The sequence below is a fragment of the Falco biarmicus genome, chromosome 3 (assembly GCF_023638135.1).
Source record: "Falco biarmicus isolate bFalBia1 chromosome 3, bFalBia1.pri, whole genome shotgun sequence".
Classification (NCBI taxonomy): domain Eukaryota; kingdom Metazoa; phylum Chordata; class Aves; order Falconiformes; family Falconidae; genus Falco; species Falco biarmicus.
In genome coordinates, this window is record NC_079290.1 from 71690081 (window position 1) to 71712751 (window position 22671).

The following is a 22671-nucleotide window of genomic DNA, read 5'->3' on the forward strand; positions in this document are numbered from 1 at the left end:
TTTCCATTCTAGCAGCTTTATACTGAGAAATAATTCTGGTGTAACAAGTTAACTATTACTGATCTTTTCCCTCTGCATTCCTTAGATGTAATTTTTTATGTTCCTGCTTAAAGTAGTTTATGAAACCAGCTTAAATATCAACAATACAAAATGGAGTCCTTAAGTAAGTAAAAAAAAGTCTCTATAACAAACTTTTATTTTCTAGACAACTGGTAAGAAAAATGTAGTACTTTCCAGTGAAACTAGGAAAGAACTAGCCAAGCAAGCCAAAGTCACCAAAGAGGAGCGAAGAGCTCAGATAGATGAAAGACACAAGTATTTGATATCAAGATTAGCAGATGGGATAGGCTTAAGTGAGCAGCAAGTGGAGGAGGCCATTATTTCTGATGACAAGGTAAATATTAATTAAGTTATTATTATTAAATGTGTTTCCAAAATTTCCAGTCTTTTGGAACTACTTCACAATTAACCACACTCGTAATTTTGTTCTTAGTTTCAACTCACAGAACAATTCTTTGCCCCTAGTGGACTTAAAAAGTTGCTCTTCTTTTACCAAGATGTATTGCAGGTATGTTACTGTTATTACTTCTGCAAAAACAAAGTTGCATTTTTTTAAAAAAATCACATCACTGTTGCAAAATTCAGAATGTCTTAACAGAGATTTTTTTTTTGCTATGCATGCCAGTATGGAAAGAACTTGGATCTCATTGTTTAGATACTGACACTGTCTTACATGCAAACAGGAAAATGCCCTGTGACATGGTTTGATGCTGTTCTTGTTTTCACAGAAGAAAACTTAAAAATTACTTAAAACTTAAAAAAACCTCTTAAAAACTTAAAAAAAAAACCCTTTAAAACATCTTGCTCTTTTGAGACCCCCACCTGGACTTGAATATTCAGGTCTGGGACTTGCATTCAGGTCTGGGGCCCCCAGCATAAGGAGGACATCAGTCTGTTGGAGTGAGTCCAGAGGAGGGCCACGAGGATGATCAGAGGGCTGGAGCACCTCTCTCATGTGAAAACAGGCTGAGAGAGTTGGGGTTGTTCAGCCTGGAGAAGAGGAGGCTCTGGGCAGACCTTACAGCAGCCTTCTAGTACCTAAAGGGGATCTACAAGAAAGCTGGAGAGGGACTTTTTACAAGGACATGTAGTGATAGGACAAGGAGGAATGGTTTTAAGCTGAAAGAGGGTGGACTTGTATTAGATATTAGGAAGAAATTCTTTACAGTGAGGGTGGTGAGACACTGGCACAGGTTGCATGGAGAAGTTGTGGATGCCTTGTTCCTGGGAGTGTTCAAGGCCAGGCTGGATGGGGCTTTGAGCAGCCTGGTCTAGTGGAAGGTGTCCCTGCCCATGGCAGTGGGGTTGGAACTAAATGATCTTTAAGGTCCCTTCCAACCCAAACCATTCTATGGTAAAAATGGCCAAGTAAAGTAAAAATCCAGACTTCAAAAATGATAAAGATAATTGAGGCATAGTATTCAGAGTTTGAAAAGGCTAGATTAGCTAACATATGTATTACAGGAATGGGGGAACTAACTGTCTGTGTAAGAACTATTTTGTCTTCTTTTGGTTTGAACTGCACCAACTCCACTATGGACCAAGCATTGTTTCAAGAGGGTGAAAAGTAATGCAATTTCTTTCTAAATGAAGGTGGTTTCATATTCAAATCTGTCCCATTCTATGGCAAATAATGTTGAGCTTGGAAAACAGTAAGTAGAAAGAAGGTGGTTGTGGTCCCCAAGATGTATCTGTGTCCCATTCAATTTTGAGAAGAAGCCTCCTCATAAAAAGCAAAATCATTGTTCAGCTTCCACTGAGTGTGTGATATCAGAAGGTGCCAAGCAACTTAAAATTGCCTAACATCACTATTGTGGGATTCCTGAACTGCAGAAGTCCTTCCTCAGTCCTTTCAGGTTATGCCATTGAGCAGCCATGTTAGTGTGAGCTAAGTCTCCATGTGGTGCTGTTTTAGGCTTGTTGAGGAGAAAAACTGATTGATAATGCTTGATTGTCAGTTGATTGCAAGGATCAATTACAGATTCATTGTAACCTAGGTAAGTTAAAAGAACTTTTGAGTGTTATTGGAATTGCTTGGAGGCTTTGCAAAGCACAGAATCAGCTCAGCTGTTAAAGCAGTTTAATCAGTTTTTCTTTTCACTGGGACTGTTCATGCACATTTCTGGGATGAACATGTTCTCTGACTTAAATCAAGATGAAACTAAAAATCTTGAAATTGTTTTCCTTAACTGACAAGCCAGAAATTAAACGTCCAGCTTGGTTTAAGTGAAACGTTTCATTTCTCCATGAATTTTGTTTTATTTTGGCCTTCTTAACCGTTTAAATATGAATTTATGAAAAATTTGTTGCAAAACCAGCATAGCATAAAAATAAATGTTTCTGATGGAGTATATGAATGCCGTCTCTAGCATCTTCCACTCCATTTTGATGAGTGAAGAGATGTCATTATATTGACTGTTCTGGTCAGTTTGGAGAATTCAGACATATTGGAGAATTGGAGATTATTCAGGGGCAGTATCATACATGTTTGCTCTGTTCTTACCCATTTATGTCCATTCTTGGAGACAAAATACTGGCCAGGGCAGACTGTTGGCCTGACCTAGTAGGCATGTTCATACAAAGATTTGTCAAAGATCTTTTCTTCAGTGCTGCTTATCTCTCCTTTTCACCAACTTGGATGCACGATCAGCTGAGACTGTGCATACGAGTTAGAAGATGTTGTTTTGGGGTGGAAGTGGGGAGCTATTGCTGTGTATCATACGTCACACGTTTAGTCTAGCAGGACCTGAACATTTGAGATTTTAGGAAGAGGCCTCTCCCCAGCTTGAAAGAGAAATACTCCGGCAGGCTTCTTCCATAGAGTTTTCTGTTACGTTATTCCAGGTTTCAACAGATTATTTTCCAAAGTGGATGACAGAAAATTAGAGGGAAGCCGGTCTTTACTAAGCTTAAACTTTTTTGTTGCTTTGAAGAGAAGAGGTTGTAGATATATCTCAGTGGAAAGAAACCAGTGGCAGCATATCTTCACAGAGGGAAAGTTTTTCAAAGTGATGTATGGTTAAAGACATGGGTTGAAAACTAAATTCCTTTCCACTGTTGGTAGGATTTAGCTGGCAGTGTTGCTTGTGAGTCCCACTCACAATTATAACTTTGCAGACCAGGCACATGATTCTTTCTGCAAGCCATCCAGTTTGTTTCCATGGAGGAACTTGCTCTAGGAAACACTCCAGTTTTAATTTTATTATATTTTCTGATATTTTTCCCCCTTCTTTGAGCTTTTTTTCTGAAAGAACAACGCTATGAAACTGTTTACTGGGGATTGTGAGATTCATGCAAAGTTTATTCTCTAAATAAAGACAAGCTCACAATTTCTGTCAGGGAATTACTATCTGGTTCAGAATGACCTTAGTTATAATTCACGTACTCAAATAGGATGAGGTATTTGTGTTATAATGGTTTTTATTTTATTAACCTCTTATTTATAATTAAATTGCTAGCAAAAGTCAAATGCATCATCGACGTCAGATGGGTCAATGAGCAGCCTGCTTCAGAAGAAATTATTTATTACCATGGGTTCTACTGAGGTATGGTTGAAAAATTCATTAGATGACAGTTAGAAAGTAAAATATTGAAAAAACATAATAGCTGTGCAGTGTTAAACAGCTTTTTGTAATTTTTGGATATATATTTAAGTACTTGGTCCATGTTCTTATAATGCAAAGTCTCCCAACATTTCTTGAGCTGAGGTTGGAGTTCAGCACTAAAGAAGTAGTGATTAATGGGCTTAACTATCTGAGAGGACAGCAGGTCAAATAAACTCTTGTTAAAAAATTGCAGATCCTAACATTTTTATTAATGACTGCATGTTAAGTATTTTACAGTGCTTGTGTGCTTCTAGTTTAACAGTACTGTTCCTCAGTGGTTCTGTATTTCTTTTCATATAATAATACTAAATATTATTCCCAAAATACCTTTAATAATTTATTTATTCCATTCAAATTCTTATAAGTACCTCTTCACTGTAATGTCTAAACATTAATCTGCAGCGTATTCAGAGTAGTCATTAAGATTTCTTACTAGTTTTCTTTCTTTACATCAATTTGGGGGGCACTGGGTGTACCATATACAATTTCCTCTGAATAAGGCATGGTGATATCTTCCCCGCTCCCCGCCCCCCCCCATGAGCTTATTTTAACATTGTTGCGTTAGAAAAGACATAGCTGAAGAATTCTACCTTGTTTTCTGAGAAGTGAGGTTCATTCCTCTGCCAGTCGGACCAATTGGAATGGCTTTTCAAATTTGTTATAGATGAATTATTATTAGATTTAATAGATTAAAAATAAGCATTGTTGCAGTACTGATTTGAAACTTTTACATTACTTCAGTCCATCAAAAAGACGAAAATACATGCTAAAAAGTATTTGGATCAGAAGGTTGTAGTAATGTTTAGATTCCCTTTTAAAAAATTAAATTACCTTTTTGAGTAACTAAATTTTAACAATTTTGTTTTCAGCACATTTTTAAGTTGTGAAGTAAATTATACATGCATATTTTTTTTAACTGCATGTTTTTGTCCTTTTTACAGGACTTTAAAGGAACCTGTGCATTTTTCCTAAGGACATCAGATAAAGTTATAACTGCATCAAATGTTTCCCAGGTCAGACCAAAATTATACAGTGTTTGCAGTGTACTTGATATTTCTGGAGATTGTTATTCATGCCACTGCAGTCAGAAAAAGAAGTGAGGAGTGCTTTCATTAAAAGGTCTGGTTCTCTGTTTAACAGAAGTTCTTCTTCACCTGAATAAGTGTTTATGATAAAGTGATGTTCTAATGATTTGGAAATTAGCTACTGCAGTATTATTAAAAACAAGATTTTAATTAATAAATATTCATTCTTAATCAGTCATTAAAAATACATTTTAATGGCAATAAGGAATAAATACCTAAACCAGGAAATTTTCTTTTAGGTAATAAACCTAAATTATGAAAAGGCTGCACTTAAATAACTGGATCTTTTAAACTTAAAAAATAAAGATCATACTTGAAGCTAACTAAAGTAAGGTTTTCCTGCCCCAAGTAGCTTTAGTTGTGTATAAGAAAAGTACTGTGTAACAGCCTTTTCTGTCTTTCAGAGATATTCATGTACTTGGGGAATATTTACAATAGAAGAGCATCCAGATATATCTAAGAATAGACATTAAACAAAAAATGTAATAGGCCTGAAATCATATTCTCAAAAGTATTGATGCACTTATTTTTATGTAGTACAGATTTTCTCCTTATTTGTCACCAATAGATTGATGCGTTCTATTTGAGAAGGCCAAAGCTGTAGTGTTTTTTTCTCCAGCTACAGTCATGGTAGTGCTTCAGTTCTGTCAGTCACTTGGTTCGTAACAATATTTTTGCAAATACCTCATCCAGGGGTGTAAAAGTAATTTCTAGGCTTCTTCTTCTTATGCCCTGTCAGTCCTGCGGCGCTGCTTCGCTTGGGTACCTGTCAGAATGGTTGTCCAAACTCTTCAGTTAGCTGCCTAGGTGCCTCCTCTCAGTTCTTTTGTGATCACCTTCTTTTAGCAGGGGCTGTCATGTAGCTGTCATCAAACTTCATTCCTTATACAAAGCAATATTTTTAGATGCTATAGAAGGTAAAACAAGCCCTAATTTTCAGTCAGTCAGTCTTCACACTGATGAGGCTTGGAGCTCAGGCTCAGACTGATTTGCCAAATTTTTGTTTATCCTGAAGATTTGTGTAGAAACAGTTGGAAGGAGAACCAGAGAACCCCCTAAAAATACATGGTTTTGTCCCCTATTTCTCAAGAGAAATAGCTGAACCTTCAGTGTCCTGTGGAAAGAAATGGATCAGCTTGTATGTTGACTTTGTCCTAGAAAATCGGAAGTGTTGAAAGACTTCATTTTCCCTGTCTCCCACTCTCTGCAACAAATGCAAACATTGTCGTATGGGAGAAACTGGCATTATTAAAAGCATCTGAAGGGGAAAAATAGGTGTCAGTTCATGTCTTCATTTCTTCTGTCCTTTTCTTCTGCTGTCTTACTAGTGCAGCCTCTGGCAGAAGGAAATAGTTTAGGAACATTTCCTTGTTAGCAACCTTGTGGGCATCGCCTCCCAGGGAACACGTTCAAACATGCAAAGAAACCTGCTCTTCCTTGTAAGCACTTCTTCAGGCAGAATGATGCCTTGATAGTCATCCATAATTCCTGCACTTTTTGAGAGTTTTCTACCCTCTTGTACTCTAGATGGATTATAATACTGTGATATTGTTAGGATGTAGTATTCCACCCATGCATAACAACTAAATGTCTTAAATGCTCTTGTTTTGCATGCAAGTGGGGAACTAGCAAGGAAAACGTTAGTGAAGTAATCAAGATAGCCAAAAATGTCAAGTGTCAATTCATTTGTAGTTGCTGTTCCTAAAACACTCTGAATTGCTGTCTTTGCAAAGGCAAAAGTTGGGAGTAGAAGCCTCCCAGCCAGAACTCAGCACACTTTCCCCCATATCAGTAAAGCATTCATTATGATGGAGGCAAAATCAATGTATGTGCAGTTCAGAAGTTCTGAATGAGACTCCCTCTCTACTAACAAGAGCCATACGCAGAGCCAAAATGGCTAATCATTATGGGTTGTAGAAAGCACACGGCCCATGTTTAGGATGTATATACTTGTAAGCAGAATGCCAGCAGCAGCAGAGCCAACCAGTCCATAAGCGGATAGTGTTGGAAAAAGATGTAATCCCTCACTTATTCCAATTTGTGCTTTATGTTCTGCAGTAAAATTCCATTCACTAGTCTCTCTCCCTGTCCCCAGCTGCAGCAATTTACCACTTCTTGCTTCACATTAGCTAGACCAGACAGTTTCCTGACCACTTCAGGGCTGACCAAGTTAAAGCACATTGCTAAGTGCCTTATCTAAATGCCTCTTAAGCACTGACAAGCTTGGGGCATCCACCACCTCTCTAGGAAGCCTGTTCCAGTGTTTGCCCATGTTCCTGGTAAAGAAATGCTTCCTGAGTATGAGCTCATTAACAATGAACTGGAGAGAACCACACAACTGACAGAAGCATTTCTTGCCTGATACCTCTGTTGTCCTTTTTTAGGCATTTATGATAGATGGAAGCTGTTGCTCTAAAACAGAAGTACAGACATATAATTGCCTTAAGAATAATTAATGCATTGACATTAAATGGTTAATTTTAATTGGTTTCTGGAGTGTTGCTACAATATGGGACTGACTCTTCTGATGACTCAAGCTTAAGGGCAAGTCTTGGAATTTCTGGTTGAATTTTAGTCTATGTCCAATCCAAACTGGGGGGCAATATCCCATGGAACCTACATGGTTATGGACTGTACATGCATCTGTCATGTGTCTGAATTTCACTCAAGTAGTAAAATGTCACAGAAGTTCATATGCACTCTGCTGATTTTTATTTCTTCCTGAAGGAGGTGAATTTTGGCATATTTGATTGTGCTAATGGAAATATCCTTCAGGGCCTGGAACATTTCTTGTCCCAAATCATGATACCAGCACTTAAGTCACAACAGGTAATCAAATGGCTACTCTTTTTTTTTTTTTTCTCAAGAGCATGTGAAATTAAGGCAAATGGCTGCTGCAGTCCTATTTGTGCGTCAGCTGAGGATAAAACAGAGGATGCAGAAAGGTACAAGCCTGATACAGGCTTTCATGGGAGTCATGCAATTTGTAGATAAGTGTTATCGTTTATATTCAAGCAATAGCACTAGCTGTAATGCTCATGACAAAGGAGAATATAGCATAGCAGCCATGCTAAGGTAAAACTGTGATGACTATTAAAACTAAGTTAAGCCTGGATTGAAAGTGTTAAGTCCTTCTGGCAGCACAAGGGATCAGTCCATGATTTTATTCTAGAGCATGGACAGCAAGCACTGTATCACAGACAAAGCATCCAGCTTCTTTGAGTTGTCCTTGTTCAGAGGCACTCACAAAGCATCACAGATTGTTCTGTTGCCTCCAGAAGTACATGTTCAAAAGTAGAAAATATCATGAAGTTTAGTGTCTGTCAAGAATGATTCTGTCGTATGCTATTATTGTATGCTACCATTTTCTCTCAGCCAGGTGCAGGAAGGGAGGTTAGAATCTGTCTTCACTGTTCAAAGCGCACCAAACCGGACTGGAAAAAAAAAAAAAAAAGATAATTCAGTGTGAAGACAGTGAGAGCAGGGAGACTTTTTTTTTATTTCTCGAGAGCCTCTTGCTTATCTCTTCTTGTCTAACAGAATAAATAAATCAACACACACTTTAAAGTATTTATGTTATAGTACAGATGAGTGTATTTTAAAGGACATACTGATAAATCTTAATATACTGCCATGAATAAGAAATACCTTTCTAATGAAAGATAAGATACCTTTTGTGTTCAAAACCCAAACAATTGACCCTCATTTTACTTTTTTTTTTTTTCTGGCATAAATCATAAAATGATCAGAACTGGGGAGCTGTGAAAGAAGGCTTGAAGAACAGCCAGATACAAGACTTTCTGTATTCAGTAGATAAATTTGTGGGTACTTTGTCATCATCAAGACAGAATTTAGAAGATAAAGTTCAGCTTAAAAAAGTGGATATTGATATTTATATTAGCAACTTACAAAACCCATCTGACTACATAACTGCAGGTGAGTGATTCCTATGGCAAAGCAAACACAATGATGCTGTTACAAAATAAATGTTATATCATTAGAAAAAAATTACTTGTAATAATTTATTTGTCTTCCTTGAGCTATATAAATTTTCTGCTTGCTTTTGCCAGGTTTTTGACTCTGTAATCATAAAATCATCAATCATTTGCCATCCTTTAATTCATAGATCTTAAAGGATTAGGCAGTTCCTTGACATCATGTACACAGTGGCCTGTGTTCCTCCTAGTTTGCTGGCCAAGTAGTTGCTGAGTGAAGCCATCTAGTGTGTGTATACTCTTCACTTTCTTAGATACTGGGAAAATCCTATCCAATATCGTTTGGCTTGGAGGGCTAAAGAAGATGCATTTATACAAATGTATATATATGCAGAGATGTATATGTAAGAAAAAGAGTAGTTATGTCTCTTAGAACAATAGCTTTCCACCATTTCTTATCACCACATAGACTTTCAGAAATAATGCCAAACCAGTCAATACTTTGCAATTCCTCTTAACCCTACATGAGCCTATGGCAGGACGGCTTCCACAGAACTAGTGACCCTTAAGATGATACAATAACATTATATAGCTAGACAAGTTCTTTAGATCCATTTCATAGCACAAGTGCCACAAGTCCTAAATATAATGCACCAAGTGAACTGGACTCCTTCAGCTGCTAGGGCAATTTAAAAGACATGCTGACTCATAAATCACAGGGATTTTTGTGACTTAATAATGTTGTCCATTATGTGATGCTTTTAATATGGAATAGGCTGCAGTGGGAGAAAGAGAAATGTGAAGTAAGCCTTTATTTATGAAATACAAACAGGAAAATATATACATAATGGTTAATGCATTTCTTGGACCTCTGAAACATGATCCTCCCAAAATAACATTGCTGTATTTTTTTCCTTATGAACTCACTGTATTTTTAACTGTTTCCATTGTAAAGGATATGCAATGGTAACAAGAGTAGGTAGATAAAAGTTGTATGTGTGTGCATCTTGTTGTTACAGTCTTAATCTTTCCCTGTTCTTGGTCACTGATTTGAATATATTTAGCTTACATAGAGTCGCAGTTTATGTTTGACAAGGATATTTCACTTCTGTAGTTAAAGTTCAGTATTTATTCCTTGGTACTTATGAGACTCTCCCATTCTGTGGTTTTGAAGGCAGTAACACAGAGGTCACAGAGAAACTTGAAGAAGCGGTTGTGATCTGGATCAAACAGATCAGACAATTTTTAGCGGAGAGTGAACAAATGAGAAGAGAAGCTGATGACATTGGTCCATCTGCAGAGCTGGAACACTGGAAGACAAGAATGTCATCATTTAACAGGTTAAATCCCTGCATTATTTTTCACAGAACTTAAAAAAAAATCTTTCTAAAAATAAATGTAAACTTTCCTTCCAAAGAGAGTATTAAATGTGTTTCATTCTTAAAAGCCTTTTAGATGAGATCAAGAGTTCAAGAGTAAAGAAAATTATAAGTATACTTCAGGCGGCAAGATCAAAGACATTAAAGCAGTGGAAAGAGCTGGTAATTACTGTTTTAATGAAAGTTTTAAATGAGTAGAGTACCACGTTTGTGATACACACAGAACTGAACACAATGCTAAAAATAGTTTTGTGTGTTTATGCTGGTTTTGTACTGTGATTTATTACCCGTTTGTTGAAATACATAACACCGATGATATTGAAATTAGATAACTTGAAAAGAAGTCAATGCTTCTGTAATGTGTCTTTCATTAACATAGTGGGTGAAATGGTGGTGCAAAAGTAGAGCAATGCAGCAATATAACATTTTTCTGTCTCTCTCCAGCTGTACCCTGTGCAGGCCAACTGTAGAGATGTCTGAAAGTTCATCATATTGCTTTTAGAATTATTGACAGCTGGCTTTTTGTAGCATTACTGCTACTTCAGATAAGTGGGTATTTGTAATGTAAACTTATCAATCAAAATTGTAGGCAACCCAGAAAATGAGCCGTACATTTTCTGTACATGTACATCCAATCAGAACCCCCCCCAAACACCAGAATGTAGATCTTCTGGCACTTAAGAAGATATTCTTCTGTTTTGAAAACAGACCAGGAAAACAGTGTCACCTTACTGAGTTTTTGATTTTCTGCGTAACATATTTGCAGACTTATATGATAAATGGAATTTGGATGAGAGTGTCTGTACAGAGCCAGTACAAGCCAAGGAAGATGAATTACATTTCTTTCTTCATACAGTATTGCCTCCAAAGGACTGGATAGTTCCACCTGTCATGAACAGAGGGATATACAGGCATTAGTTTTGAACTCACTTTCCTTAACAAGTGTTTATTAAAAAAATATGGGAAACACCCTGGTACATTTTAGGGATCTCGCCTAAGTTATGTAGATTGGGTACTGTGCTAAAACCAATGTAAAATTTAAGTCAGATTGTCGACACCACACTATTGTATTTCTATCAGGAAGGAGAAACTTTGGGGGTCTAATTAAGGAGTTCCTTCAAATCGCGTCCAAAATGTTGCTGATTGCCAGGTAGATCTTACCAGGTTTTGCATGTAAAAGCAGTTATTTCATATGTGAAGAATTTTTGAATTATTTGAGAAAACTTCTGTGAGAAAATGTTTGTAAGATGGAATCATAGTCTTGTGGTAGCACGCACTATAAAAGAGCAAGAACCTGTTCAGTAAATTTTGACAGTATTAATTCTGTTTCTGTTTTTTCTCCCTTTAGGATGTTAGTATAACAGTTGCTGCCAATGAAGCTAAAGACAATGTGAGATATTTATATACGTTGGATAAATTTTTTGGTCCACTTGCTAAAGCTTCACCTGTAAGTAGTATTCTAAAGGCACTTAATGTGACATTCAGAAAAGAAAGGAAAAGCTTTTTCTGCTGAAGAGGCATCTTTCTCCTTTCAGTATTTTAACTGCTCGGCTTTGACTCCTTTGGCACTAGTGAATTGAGTTTACACATTTTGAATAAATCAGAGATAATACTACTTTTTGTGTAGGAGGCAATTGTCATTCCAGAAGATAACTGAGGGGCATGAGAAAAATAAACAAATTATGTTTTTCCAAACCTGATACAGAGCTGAATTGTCTTTGTGCGGCTGAGCCTTACATAAGGTACTTCTTCCTGTCTCCATGCTTCAGTTAGCAGTTACTTGTAATTGTTTTAATGTAGGTATCATAAAATGATCTTAAGCCCTCAGCTGAGCTGAAATTGGGCAGTTTCCACTTATTTTACAGGTTAAAGCTGTTTCTCTTGGAGGTAGCATGTATTTACTGACATTCTGATTCAAATGATAAAACTTAATTTCATAACCATGTGGCTCTCAGATTTCATTTTTTAAGTGAGAGTATGAATTTTGAAGACACAGCCTCCAGCTAACACTGTCTAAGCTTATGTGGTTCAGAAGATATACACATAATCCAGCTGCTTACAATTTTTCTAAATACTGTTTTCAAAGCCTGAACTCTATTTGAATCCGTTATGCTATTTTACACTGCTTTTCTTCTGCAAATATTCACCATTCTGCCATATTGGACTTGACTTTTAGATACCATACTTTTTTTATCTATTGATAGACCAGTCACTGTCTCGCTCTGGTGAATGGGTTAAGGCCCAAGAACAAGGAAGATGCCATAAGCACCGTAGATACTTACCTGAACAAAAGAGGCTTCAGGATGGTTGTGGGATGGTTATGAGATAAGGAGGCCTGGAGAACAAGGAAACTGCAGAGGCTTGGGTGGTTGTGGGATGGTTGTGGGATAAGGAGATGCCTGGGTAATCTCACTTTACAGAGATGTGCAGGACCATAAAGATAAGAAAGTTACAAAAGAATGGCAACAATAGAAGACCCCAACGACCCCAGCCACTCAGACAGATGACTGCACTGTGTGGACCAGACATCTGCATGTGTTAATGAGTTCCAGGAAATCTCGTGTATATGTGTAACTTCATGGTATATAGCTCTGAAAGCTTGCCAGATTGTTGGAACATTTATGGTGGAGCTATCCCCAGCGTGCCCCAGCGCTGCAATAAAGGGTACCTTGCTTAATAACAGTCTGCTGTTAGTGAGTTTTATTATATTGGACTCCTTACCCAGCCGCACTAACTTCCCTCTTAGGTGAGGTTAGAAAGCAAGGGGGTTTGGATGCTACCGATCTTTGTATCATTGGATTCTCAGTAGATCTGCCTTGCATTCATTTCTGTGGGACAGAAAACTCTATAGTTCAGTATCCTCAGTAAGAGAGATTATTGTTGCCTTGTCTCCCCCTTCTGGATTTCTCTTCTGTACAGATCTAGGTAAAATGAGCAATGGCCAACTTTATTCTTGTCCTTCCTAGAGCATGCCTTTTGTAGCAGTGTATGGCTTTCCTCTGGTAGCATATTCCTTTGCAAAGCACAGTACAGCACCTCATACACTGGAGGCCATGGCCAAAAAGTGTACTGTAGCCTCTGCTTTTCCTCTGGAAACTCCCACTCTGGAAGAAGAACTATTCATTTATTTGTTACCCATTCCCCGTTTTGGGGTTTGGTTTTTTTTGGTCATAATGTGTAAGGTTCCTGCAAATGAATTGGCTGGTCCAGTTCATAATGAGATGTCTACAAGAGCAATGTGTTACAGTCAAGAAGTGTTTATTCAGTGACAAACATATTGCCGGAGCTGTTACATTTTCCATTGTGTTAATTTTTAGGAAATCTGAAGTGTTGACTTGCCCATTTTTTTGCTGTTGTAGGTAACAATGATGGAACACGTACCCAGTTTAATGAATACTGTCTATATGATCTACTGTATATCACCGTACTACAACACGTCAGAGCGCATGACGTCTCTTCTTCTTAAAATCACTAATCAAATGATTAAGACGTGCAAGACTTATCTATGTGAAGGTGTTTCAAAAATCTGGGATCTGGACAGGTGATAGATTTTTAATGATTTAATCTTCTTTTGTTAACACTAGAAGTAAAATTATAGATTAGTCATCAAGATTATTAAAAGGTAGGTTTAAGTAGCCCTTTGTTCTCCTGCCAGGCACTGATTTCCATGTTAATTTTAAGCTTGTGATACTCATTTTGTGTTGAATTAAGTACTCTGAAAAAATAAATTTACTATGTGTTGTGAAAAAACCTGCTATTGAAAAGGGTGTAATGTATACCAGTATACAACACTCATTATTTTGTCCCCATGGCTTTTTTTAGACAAACACACTTGAACAATTAGAACAGGGAGATAAGGTTCTTCATAAAGGACCTCCAAGGACAGACTGGCAAAAGTTCCATCTAAGGTTAATATTTGCTGTTACTGGATAGGAAAGTCAGTTTGAGGAAGGGGGCAATTTATAGCAGAACCAGAATCATAGTTCAGTCATACTCTTTTTGGAGCAAAGTGTGTGGGTGGGGGATAGGATGGGACTCAGACTTGTATTTTCTGAGTATTCCATGGGGAATGCTGTATGAGCAAACATGTGAAGAGTGTAAATGGTGCCAGTGAAAACTAGAAAACTAGATTTACTGTAAGTTTCCTGGTTAGACATGCCTAAGACTAGTTTTGTTCTTTTCTATTGTTTTTATTACAGCTGTTAGTATAGCAAGAGTTCCTGGTTTTCAGCAATGGAAATGAACAAAAAAGTTTGCCTCAGCTCTAAGGAGCTTGCAATCCAAAACATAAGAAGAGCTTGCAACATGAAATATAAGAAGTGAATAGTGAGATAGGGGGAGGAAAGAGGGATGGAGAAAAAACAGCAGTCGTGCAGTGTTGGTCAGCTGGAATGACAGTGTTTTCAGCAAACGTTGTGATGCCCTTGGATGTTTTGTAGGCATCATGGCCAGGAGAACTAAAGGAGACATTAAGAAGGAATGAATTAGTAACTTATGGCTACTTGTAAGGAGCTGCTCCCAGTGCTACATACAGCATAAGTGGAAGCACAGATGTGTTTGTATGAAACTTCAGTGGTGAATGCTGACATCACTGGCAGAACAAATGTGTGTGAAGGATGAGAAGTGGAGATAGCCTAGGAAGGACACATACTATAAGAACAAGTCAATTATTTTGATGCAGAAGAGAATGGGGCAACCACAGAGAGGGGTTAATATAAGCATGACATCTGAAGTTATCAACTAGAAAAGTAATGATTGGAATAGTCTCTTGAAAGAGTATAATTGGAACGACATTATGGTTACGGAGGTGAGAAGGAAAAGGTTTTACAAACTTCACTGAGACATAGTCAGGATGCCTGTGCTTAAATTGCAGCCAAGTCAAAGCTGACACTGAAGTAACAGGCTAGGAGACATAAAAGTAAATCTAACAAATAATTTGGATTCCTCTTGTATTTTGAGTGGGTAAAAGGAAGTTTTCAGAAATTACCTGTAATCAGTTAAGTACTGGCTATGTTTATTCTAAAGAATTAATGTAAATAAAAGTAAATACTTTTTTTTTGTTGTGTTTATTCTGGCTGAAATTATTTTTGAGACATTCTTCTTATTTACTTATTTGCTGTTGCTATCTCTGCAAAAGTTTCTCTCTGTCGCAGCCAGTGGTTTCAAGCTGTGAAGTTTGACTATCATTTTAATTCCCAATGATCTTTTGGAAGATGAAGGACAAAGCCAGAGTGGGGCAACAGTTTTGGGTAAATGGCTTATGGCTAATTTCCATGCGTCATCTATGTATCTCATTTATGGTAGCACCTCTGGGTTAATGAACAACTGTGTGTAAGAGGTAGCTATTTGTGGCCTTGGGAACCAAGATCTTCTTGGTGTATCTTTCTGAAGAAACAAGGTTTTCCTCATGCTTACTGTAGTCTGGAAAAATACCTCTCCAGTCTTGTCAGCTTAGAAAAACAAAGAAGCAAACCAAGGAAAACCTATCAGCAATACCCAGTTTACAGAGGATGAGAAATGGCCAAACTGCAGGCAGTCTGGTAGCCAGGGTTTACCTGGTATGTCCTTTCTGGACTATGCTGTGGAAGTTTTGGTTTAAAGACAATAAAACCTAAACTAAAAATATCCAACCTAGATAACAAATTAAAAAACCCCACTTTTAATGTAATCCTCATATTTTGACCATTTTTCAGGTAATGTATAATTTTGTATTCTTATTTTGCAAAGTTGCGTATCTGACTAAAATGTTCTATTTTTATTGATACTCTTTTGAAGACCTCTTTGGGATGATTTTCTGTCTTATGTCCTTTCTTCCTCAGGCAAGAATTGCTAAAGAGGATACAGCAATGCATTTCCCTCAAAGAACAATACCAAACATCCTTTCAGAGAATTAAGGAGGAGCTAAAGGAAAACCCAAGTGACAGGCAATTTGATTTCAGGTAAATAATTTACTCTAATATTGAAGCATATTAATTTATTGAATTTATAAATATTATCTCTTCTGGCTAGCAGAAAAGCTAAATACTCAATTAAAATGCAGTATTTGTTATAAGAAGAACATGACTTTGCAGAGGTTTGTTGTTTTTTGTTTTTTTGGGTTTTTTTTTTACTATTCAGGAATAAGCCAGTGACAGGTTTTTGCCAGTCACTTGTTCATTTAGCAGATGTCCATAGGCACTTCAGGGGAATTTATGCATGTGTTAATTTAATACATATGTTCATGTATGATCTGAAATCCCAACAAATTTGCATCATGAATATAAGTGAAAAGACTCCAGAGGAATTTAGTCAGCTTTGGGCTGACTAAACAAGGGGGAGTATTACCCGAGGGGAGTTTTACCTGTTTTGGCACTTAAAGCATGAGGCATTTCTTAGTATTGTACAGTCACCTTTTGATCTCTTCAAATGTCTTAAAAGGGTAACTCTTGTGAAACATGGCGTTTTATTGACATATATAAGGATTAAGTATTTTCTGGTTTATATCCATTATTTTAAATTGTTTTTTACTCGATTTGTAATTATTGCAGCATAGATTTTTTTAAGGGAAATTTGGTAGCAGTTTGGTAGAATATACGTATGTTAAATAGAAAAGATCTATTATAAATAGATTTGCATAAAAGTCCTTCTGTTGCTTTTTATTTTTAGTGAAAACTATATATTTGGAAAATTTGATACATTCTGTAAACGTTTGGAGAAGATTTCAGATATGAGCAATGTTATGGAAAGCCTTTTAGAGCTTCATTGTATAAAAATAGAAGGTATTGAAGAGATCAGTGCTCATTACCAAAGCATTGCTACAAACACCAAATCCAAACAGTATGATGTTCTGGATCACAGAAAAAAAGAGGTACATACATTCAGCCCTTGTCTGACAATCACTCCCTTAATTATGTGCTTTTCACTGGAGTTATGCAAAGAAGATTAAATTTTGTAACTGCGAATAGTATTTTGCTGTAATAATAGTACTTTCATATCATTTAATACAATTTGAAAATCTTTGGGTAAATTTGGCTTTTATTTCAAATGTTTTTGTTAATTTTTGATAAACTAGTTTTTGTGTGATAGGTAATGCTACAAACAACCTTTCCTAAACTTGTTTGTTTTGATATACATATATGTTGAACTGCAGACTGAAAACTAATTCAGGCAGGTCAATGCATTAAATACGGTTTATCTAGTTGCAAGAGGTACTCATTGTTACTGAAAATACTTAATGGAATAGTAAAGGCAGTATTATAACGAAGGCACTTAGATGAACATTTTAGAGGGAGAAGTGAATGATACCACTCCCTGTGCTGAGCAGGGTGCTAAAAACGAAGGTAATTTTTCAAGTGCTTCAGACTCATGTTCTAATACATCCTGTACATGCTTTTTTTTGAGTTGTAGCCTGCTTGCTTTGCAGGATTAATTGGCTCACAATAGAAGTTCTAGAAATGTTGACTTTAAACTCTTGCCTTCCTGAACTGCAGCTTGCAACTGTCAGGAACTTTCCTTTAAATGTTTATTTGGGTTTCTCCTAGCTGGCTGATGGCTTACATTTCTGTAATACTTGCTGTGTGGCTCTTTTCTGAAAGAGAACATTTACTGTTAACTGGAATTTAAAGTGTGTGGCTTTTCTATACCTAGATGGTTGGAGCAATATATATAATGGACTGTCTTCCCAAGCCTGTATAATGCTTTCTTCAAGAGGAAGTTTATACTGAACTCTTTTTGTAGGTCCTCAGTATTTTGGACTTTCAGGAAAAGATATTACAGATAAATACCCAAATTACTCCCAGTTAGATGTTGCCAAATGTGGTAGCCCAGTAGAGGTAAGGCTGTTGCAGTTCCATGTCCCCAGGTCCTATCAGCTGCAAGGATGAGCATGTGATTCCCAGTAGGTATGCACACATAGGGACAATACACTTAGACACAGGCCTGGCCACTCAGCTCACGACAAACAGTATTAATGGCCTTATCCTGTACCTCTCTGGCTGAGCAGGAGGAAAGCCTGTTAGTGAAAAGTACATATACATGGATCCCTCAAGTAAGACACTCAGTTTATCCGTCAGCTGGTCCCTGGATACTTAGGTCTCCTCAGTTCCTGGACTTACAACACCCGCAAGGCCCACAGCCCCACTCCAGTTGCTGGTACTCGGACCTAAACACACATGCACATGCACAGACACATGAGTTCCTCCAGTAACTGGTCTTAGGCAATCGGCCTACCCTCTGTCTGGCCCCTGGATCCCCTTGCTGCCCTGGTTGCTGACACACAGACACACACACATGCAAACAGTTCTTCATTGTAGCTGGTTCAGGCTTACAGCTGACCTTCAGACCCTACCATCTCTCTGGTAGCTGGCTTGGGCCCTCTGGTCCCTCTGGCAGCCAACTCTTAGACCACTCCAATCTCTTTAATATCCAGCCCAGACTTGTGACTGCTCCAACACTTGGTTCCTAAGCTTCTGTCCTATTTTCTGCCTAGTTTGGTTTGGTATTCTTTAGCCGTTGCATGTGACACACCCACCCACGCAGTATGCACATGCTCCAGTGTTTCTAGTTGCTATGATCCATGGTTCCTACGTTGACTGATGAGACTTAGACCTTGATATCCTCCAGTCTCTCCATTTGCTGACTCTACGGGTGCACAGTCCCCAGTGACCCATGGTCTCCATGGAATCACAGAATGTGTTGGGTTGGAAGTGACCTTTAAAGATCATCTAGTTCAACCCCCCTGCCATGGGAAGGGACACCTTCCACTAGATCAGGTTGCTCAAAGCCCCATCCAGCTTGGCCTTCGAAGAGGGTCCCCCGTGGAGAATCAGCCAAGTCACGACAATCACACCAATATGGCTACATGCCATGCTCACTTTATTAAACAAACAGGTCATATTTATAACTTAAACCGACCGCATACCCGACTTTACACACAGGATAAAAGTCTCTGGCCATGTGGGTGTCCGTGTCGCTGACGGTGAGCATGCTGCAGGTGCCTGATCAGAGTGTGCCGATGAGAGTGTGTTGATTTCGTGGTTCCCAGGACTTGCTCTGCACCTGGCTTCTTGTTTGTGCACAGCTTGTTTTCTTTCTCCCAGTGCTTGTTTCCAGGACAATTTAAAACTGCTCTGCAGCTTCAACTAACAGGCCCGGGTTGTCCAACCCAGACAATGGTAACTTACGTCCTCGGTCCTTTAAAAATCCCTCTACAGGCTTTAAACACTTCCAGGGATGGGGCATCCACAGCTTCTCTGGACAGCCTGTTCCAGTTTCTCACCATTGTCAGCGTAAAAAATTTCTTGCATATGTCCAATCTAAACCAACCCTCTTTTGGGTAGGTTTAAAACTGTTACCCCTCTTCCTATCACTACAGGCCTTGGTAAATGTCTCTTTTCATGTTTCTTGTAAGCTGTCTTTAAGCCCCTTTCAATTCTGTTGCTTAGTACGTGAACTCCCATACACCGTTATGCATGCAGAACCCTTTCACCCATGAAAATGATTACAAATGGAGATAAGTAAGAAGAAAAGACAGATTGTGCTGATCAGGCACAGGGCACAGATAGACAAATGTGCTGACCAGCAGTCTGTTCACATGTGACTGACTTCTTTTGTCCCATCATGCCTTCATTTTTCCGCAGTTGTTTCTCCCACAAACCACATTGATTCCTGCCTTTGCTTCTTCCCTAACTCCCATAATACATTTTGTATAGCCCCAAAATGCTTTTTCCTGGTAAACTGTAGTAAGTCCCTCATCTCCTAGGCAATAACCTCCCTTACTTAGTCTGTAAGGTGGTTTAGAGAGCCTGCCAGTTTGCTTATCTTGATGGGTATCGTACCTGGACAGTGAGCTGAGTGCTCTCCTGTGGCAGTGCTGGGTGTGCTGGAGTGCATAGGGCTTTAATCATATAACCTAACATTTCTTATTTTTGTTTGCTTTGCTTAGAATGTAAATGCATTTGTTACTGGTGGCGTCCCTGTTCTCTTTAATTCAGTGCTGAAAACATATACTGGGCAGATAAAATTAATTCCTCAAAAACTTCAGGGAAAGAACTTTGTATGAAATGAAAGCAACACTATAGATATTTTTTTTTCTTTTACCCTTTTCTAGTTTGAAAAAGATTACCTTGAATTTAAGAACCAAATTGCAGCATTATATGAGTCCATACAAGAATTTGTGGATTCCTGGTTTGAGAAGACTGTAACTGTAAGTAATGTTACGAATACAAACCCCTTGTTCTGGTGCTCAGAAAGGCTGAGTACCCACAGCTTCTACTGAACTCCTTCATTACTGCCCGTATCCTGTACTGTGGTGGTGGCTGGCTGAGGTAACGTTGGAGGACATCAAGCCTATTACAAGTGTTCTAGAAGTCACTTGCAGAAGTGCTGGAAGATAATGTTCATTGTTCCATCTTTTTTTTTTATGTTCCAGTTTAATGTTCCATCTTTCCTTACCAATTTTATACACCTATTTTTTTAAGTTTATTTTCTTTCTTCATCCTGGTGTTCCCCATGCTTCATGTTGGATTTCTAAGTTACCCTTTTCAACTGGCAGGAGAAATGAAATAATTTCTGCCATCTGTTACCTTAAAGTCAGTACTGTTTATTGGTTCAGGCCGTGATCATGATATGGGATGTTCATGAAGCATGAATAAAGGTGTAGGTGTTCTACCACAGCTGTTTGCAGGAGAAGAGTGATGATTTGAGAGTCAGAAAAAGATGAAATATTCCAGTATACTGTAGTGGTAGCAGTTTCTCGGTTCAAAATATAGTAAATATATTCTATATGGGACAAAATATAGAAGTAAAATTCACTAACTTGTCTGGGTGGACTTTTCTGTGTTTCTTAGAAAAAAAACTTACAAACTTAAATAACTTGTATTCTAAATTAAAAAAAAAAGTTTATGAACAATGACTTTCTGAACTATTGACATCTTGTGCAGTGAATGCTCCATCCTTTTTTAGACTGAACAGATGCTGGGACTTCTGATGAAGCTTGAACAAATAGGAGAAGATCGTATTGATCTTAATGAGAAGTATACCATTGTCCTTCAGCAGTACAGCCAGGACATAGAGTTTGTTCGAAAACTATACCAGAAGCAGAAAGAAAATCCACCTATACCACGTAATATACCACCAGTAAGAATGAAGTAGTTGAGAAAGAAAAAAGACTTTGCTTTTTGACTGTTTTTGAGTTAATGGTGATATAACTTCATATCTTCTGTGTTTTAGGTAACAGGGAAGATTATGTGGGCTCAGCAGTTATACAGAAAAATTGACCATCCAATGACATTCCTTAAAACGAAAACCACACTTTTGAAGGTTGGAAATTAGCAGAGGAGGTTTTATGCTAAGCTTTCAAGCATGTTACTAACAGATAGATGATTTATTTTTATACTCCTAGGCTCACTTTTCTAGCAACTTGTATTCAAGCTCATCCAACAGGATAGGTGTTAGTGTTTGCTCTAGGATTTGAATTCCTTTTTGCAGTGCTGTTCTTCTGCAGCTCAGGACAGTTACTTCTCTTGAGACAGTAAGCTGATGACTTAGGCCAGTGCTTTTGTCCTTTCTGAGGCTTGACTCGCGTTTATCCTAATAGTAGCACTGTTGGCTGTGTACCTAAGCTTAGAGCCTTCTGTTTGCTATGCTCTGTAATGAAGAGGACTGAGATACTTAACCTCAAATGCTAGCCACGCTTCAGGTAAGAATATAATTTTTAGAGCTTTCTCAGTGGGACATCAGTGCCTTATTTAATTCATAGTATAGATTTTGGTTTATGGGCAAGACTGAGAAGAAAAATCAGGAAAAGAGTTATGTTGTTAGAGCAGTTCAATACTTGTTAATAATTGAATTCTTAAATATATTTCTATATTTCTGTCTGAACTTATCCCTAAAATAGCATAATTTAAAGCTTTTTTTTGTTTTTGTTTTCCTAATGGTGGTGACATAAAAGCCTAGTGGAGGGCATTTCTACTGTTAGACTCGTTGAATTGTTTAAATGGTGTTTGCTTTTTCTTTTACTTTGAATTGCAGACACTGGAAATGAAAAAAGTTGTTAAGAGCTACAATAAAATGGCTTCAGTTCTTTTGGAATTTGAACTTATTTATCATAGGGCCTGGTGCAGGTTTGCTGACCAGGCTAGAAATGCTCTGTGTACTTCCTTACTTGTCAGGCACCCAGAAACCAAGGTAAATATGATTTATTTTTTGTGTGACTGTTGCACTGTTAAGTATTACATATGCTACTTTAATTATATCATGGATAGAGAAGCACAGCATTAAGATAATCTTAATAGGGTTAAAAAAATGAACTACTTGAACTGTGGTTTGTTTTTTTTTTCCTTTTTGTGTATATTTATGGTACAGACTTCATCATGTCTCTTCTTTGTAAGGCTCCTGCCTCATTCAAGGTGTAGAAGTGACAGTACCCATCAAATACATATCTATTGTTGACTTACCTACATCTTTTTAGATATTATTTAATATTTTATTTTCTATGTTAAGCAGAATTTTAGTCAAGGAAGGATTTTTTAATTAGGTCATAGTCTTTTCTATAGTGGTCAATATTACTGTGTTGAGTATATTGCAATCACCTGTTAATTTGCTTTCAAAACTGCTTGCTGAGATAGAA

General features: G+C 37.6%; 1 protein-coding gene across 1 annotated transcript in view; it reads left to right on the top strand.

The window, feature by feature from the left end:
• Positions 1-341: 341 nt before the first annotated feature.
• Positions 342-22671, top strand: part of LOC130146491 (dynein axonemal heavy chain 5-like) — a 176263-nt gene continuing 153933 nt past the window's right edge. The window contains exons 1-16 of the mRNA XM_056332652.1: positions 342-394; positions 494-568; positions 3519-3605; positions 4607-4678; positions 7478-7579; positions 8500-8686; positions 9860-10025; positions 10133-10226; positions 11413-11511; positions 13424-13605; positions 15884-16003; positions 16710-16911; positions 20152-20247; positions 21006-21179; positions 21273-21362; positions 22074-22229. Of these exons, the coding sequence (XP_056188627.1) occupies positions 3555-3605; positions 4607-4678; positions 7478-7579; positions 8500-8686; positions 9860-10025; positions 10133-10226; positions 11413-11511; positions 13424-13605; positions 15884-16003; positions 16710-16911; positions 20152-20247; positions 21006-21179; positions 21273-21362; positions 22074-22229 (1791 nt within the window). The 5' untranslated portion in view covers positions 342-394; positions 494-568; positions 3519-3554. The remainder of the gene's footprint in view (positions 395-493; positions 569-3518; positions 3606-4606; positions 4679-7477; positions 7580-8499; positions 8687-9859; positions 10026-10132; positions 10227-11412; positions 11512-13423; positions 13606-15883; positions 16004-16709; positions 16912-20151; positions 20248-21005; positions 21180-21272; positions 21363-22073; positions 22230-22671) is intronic.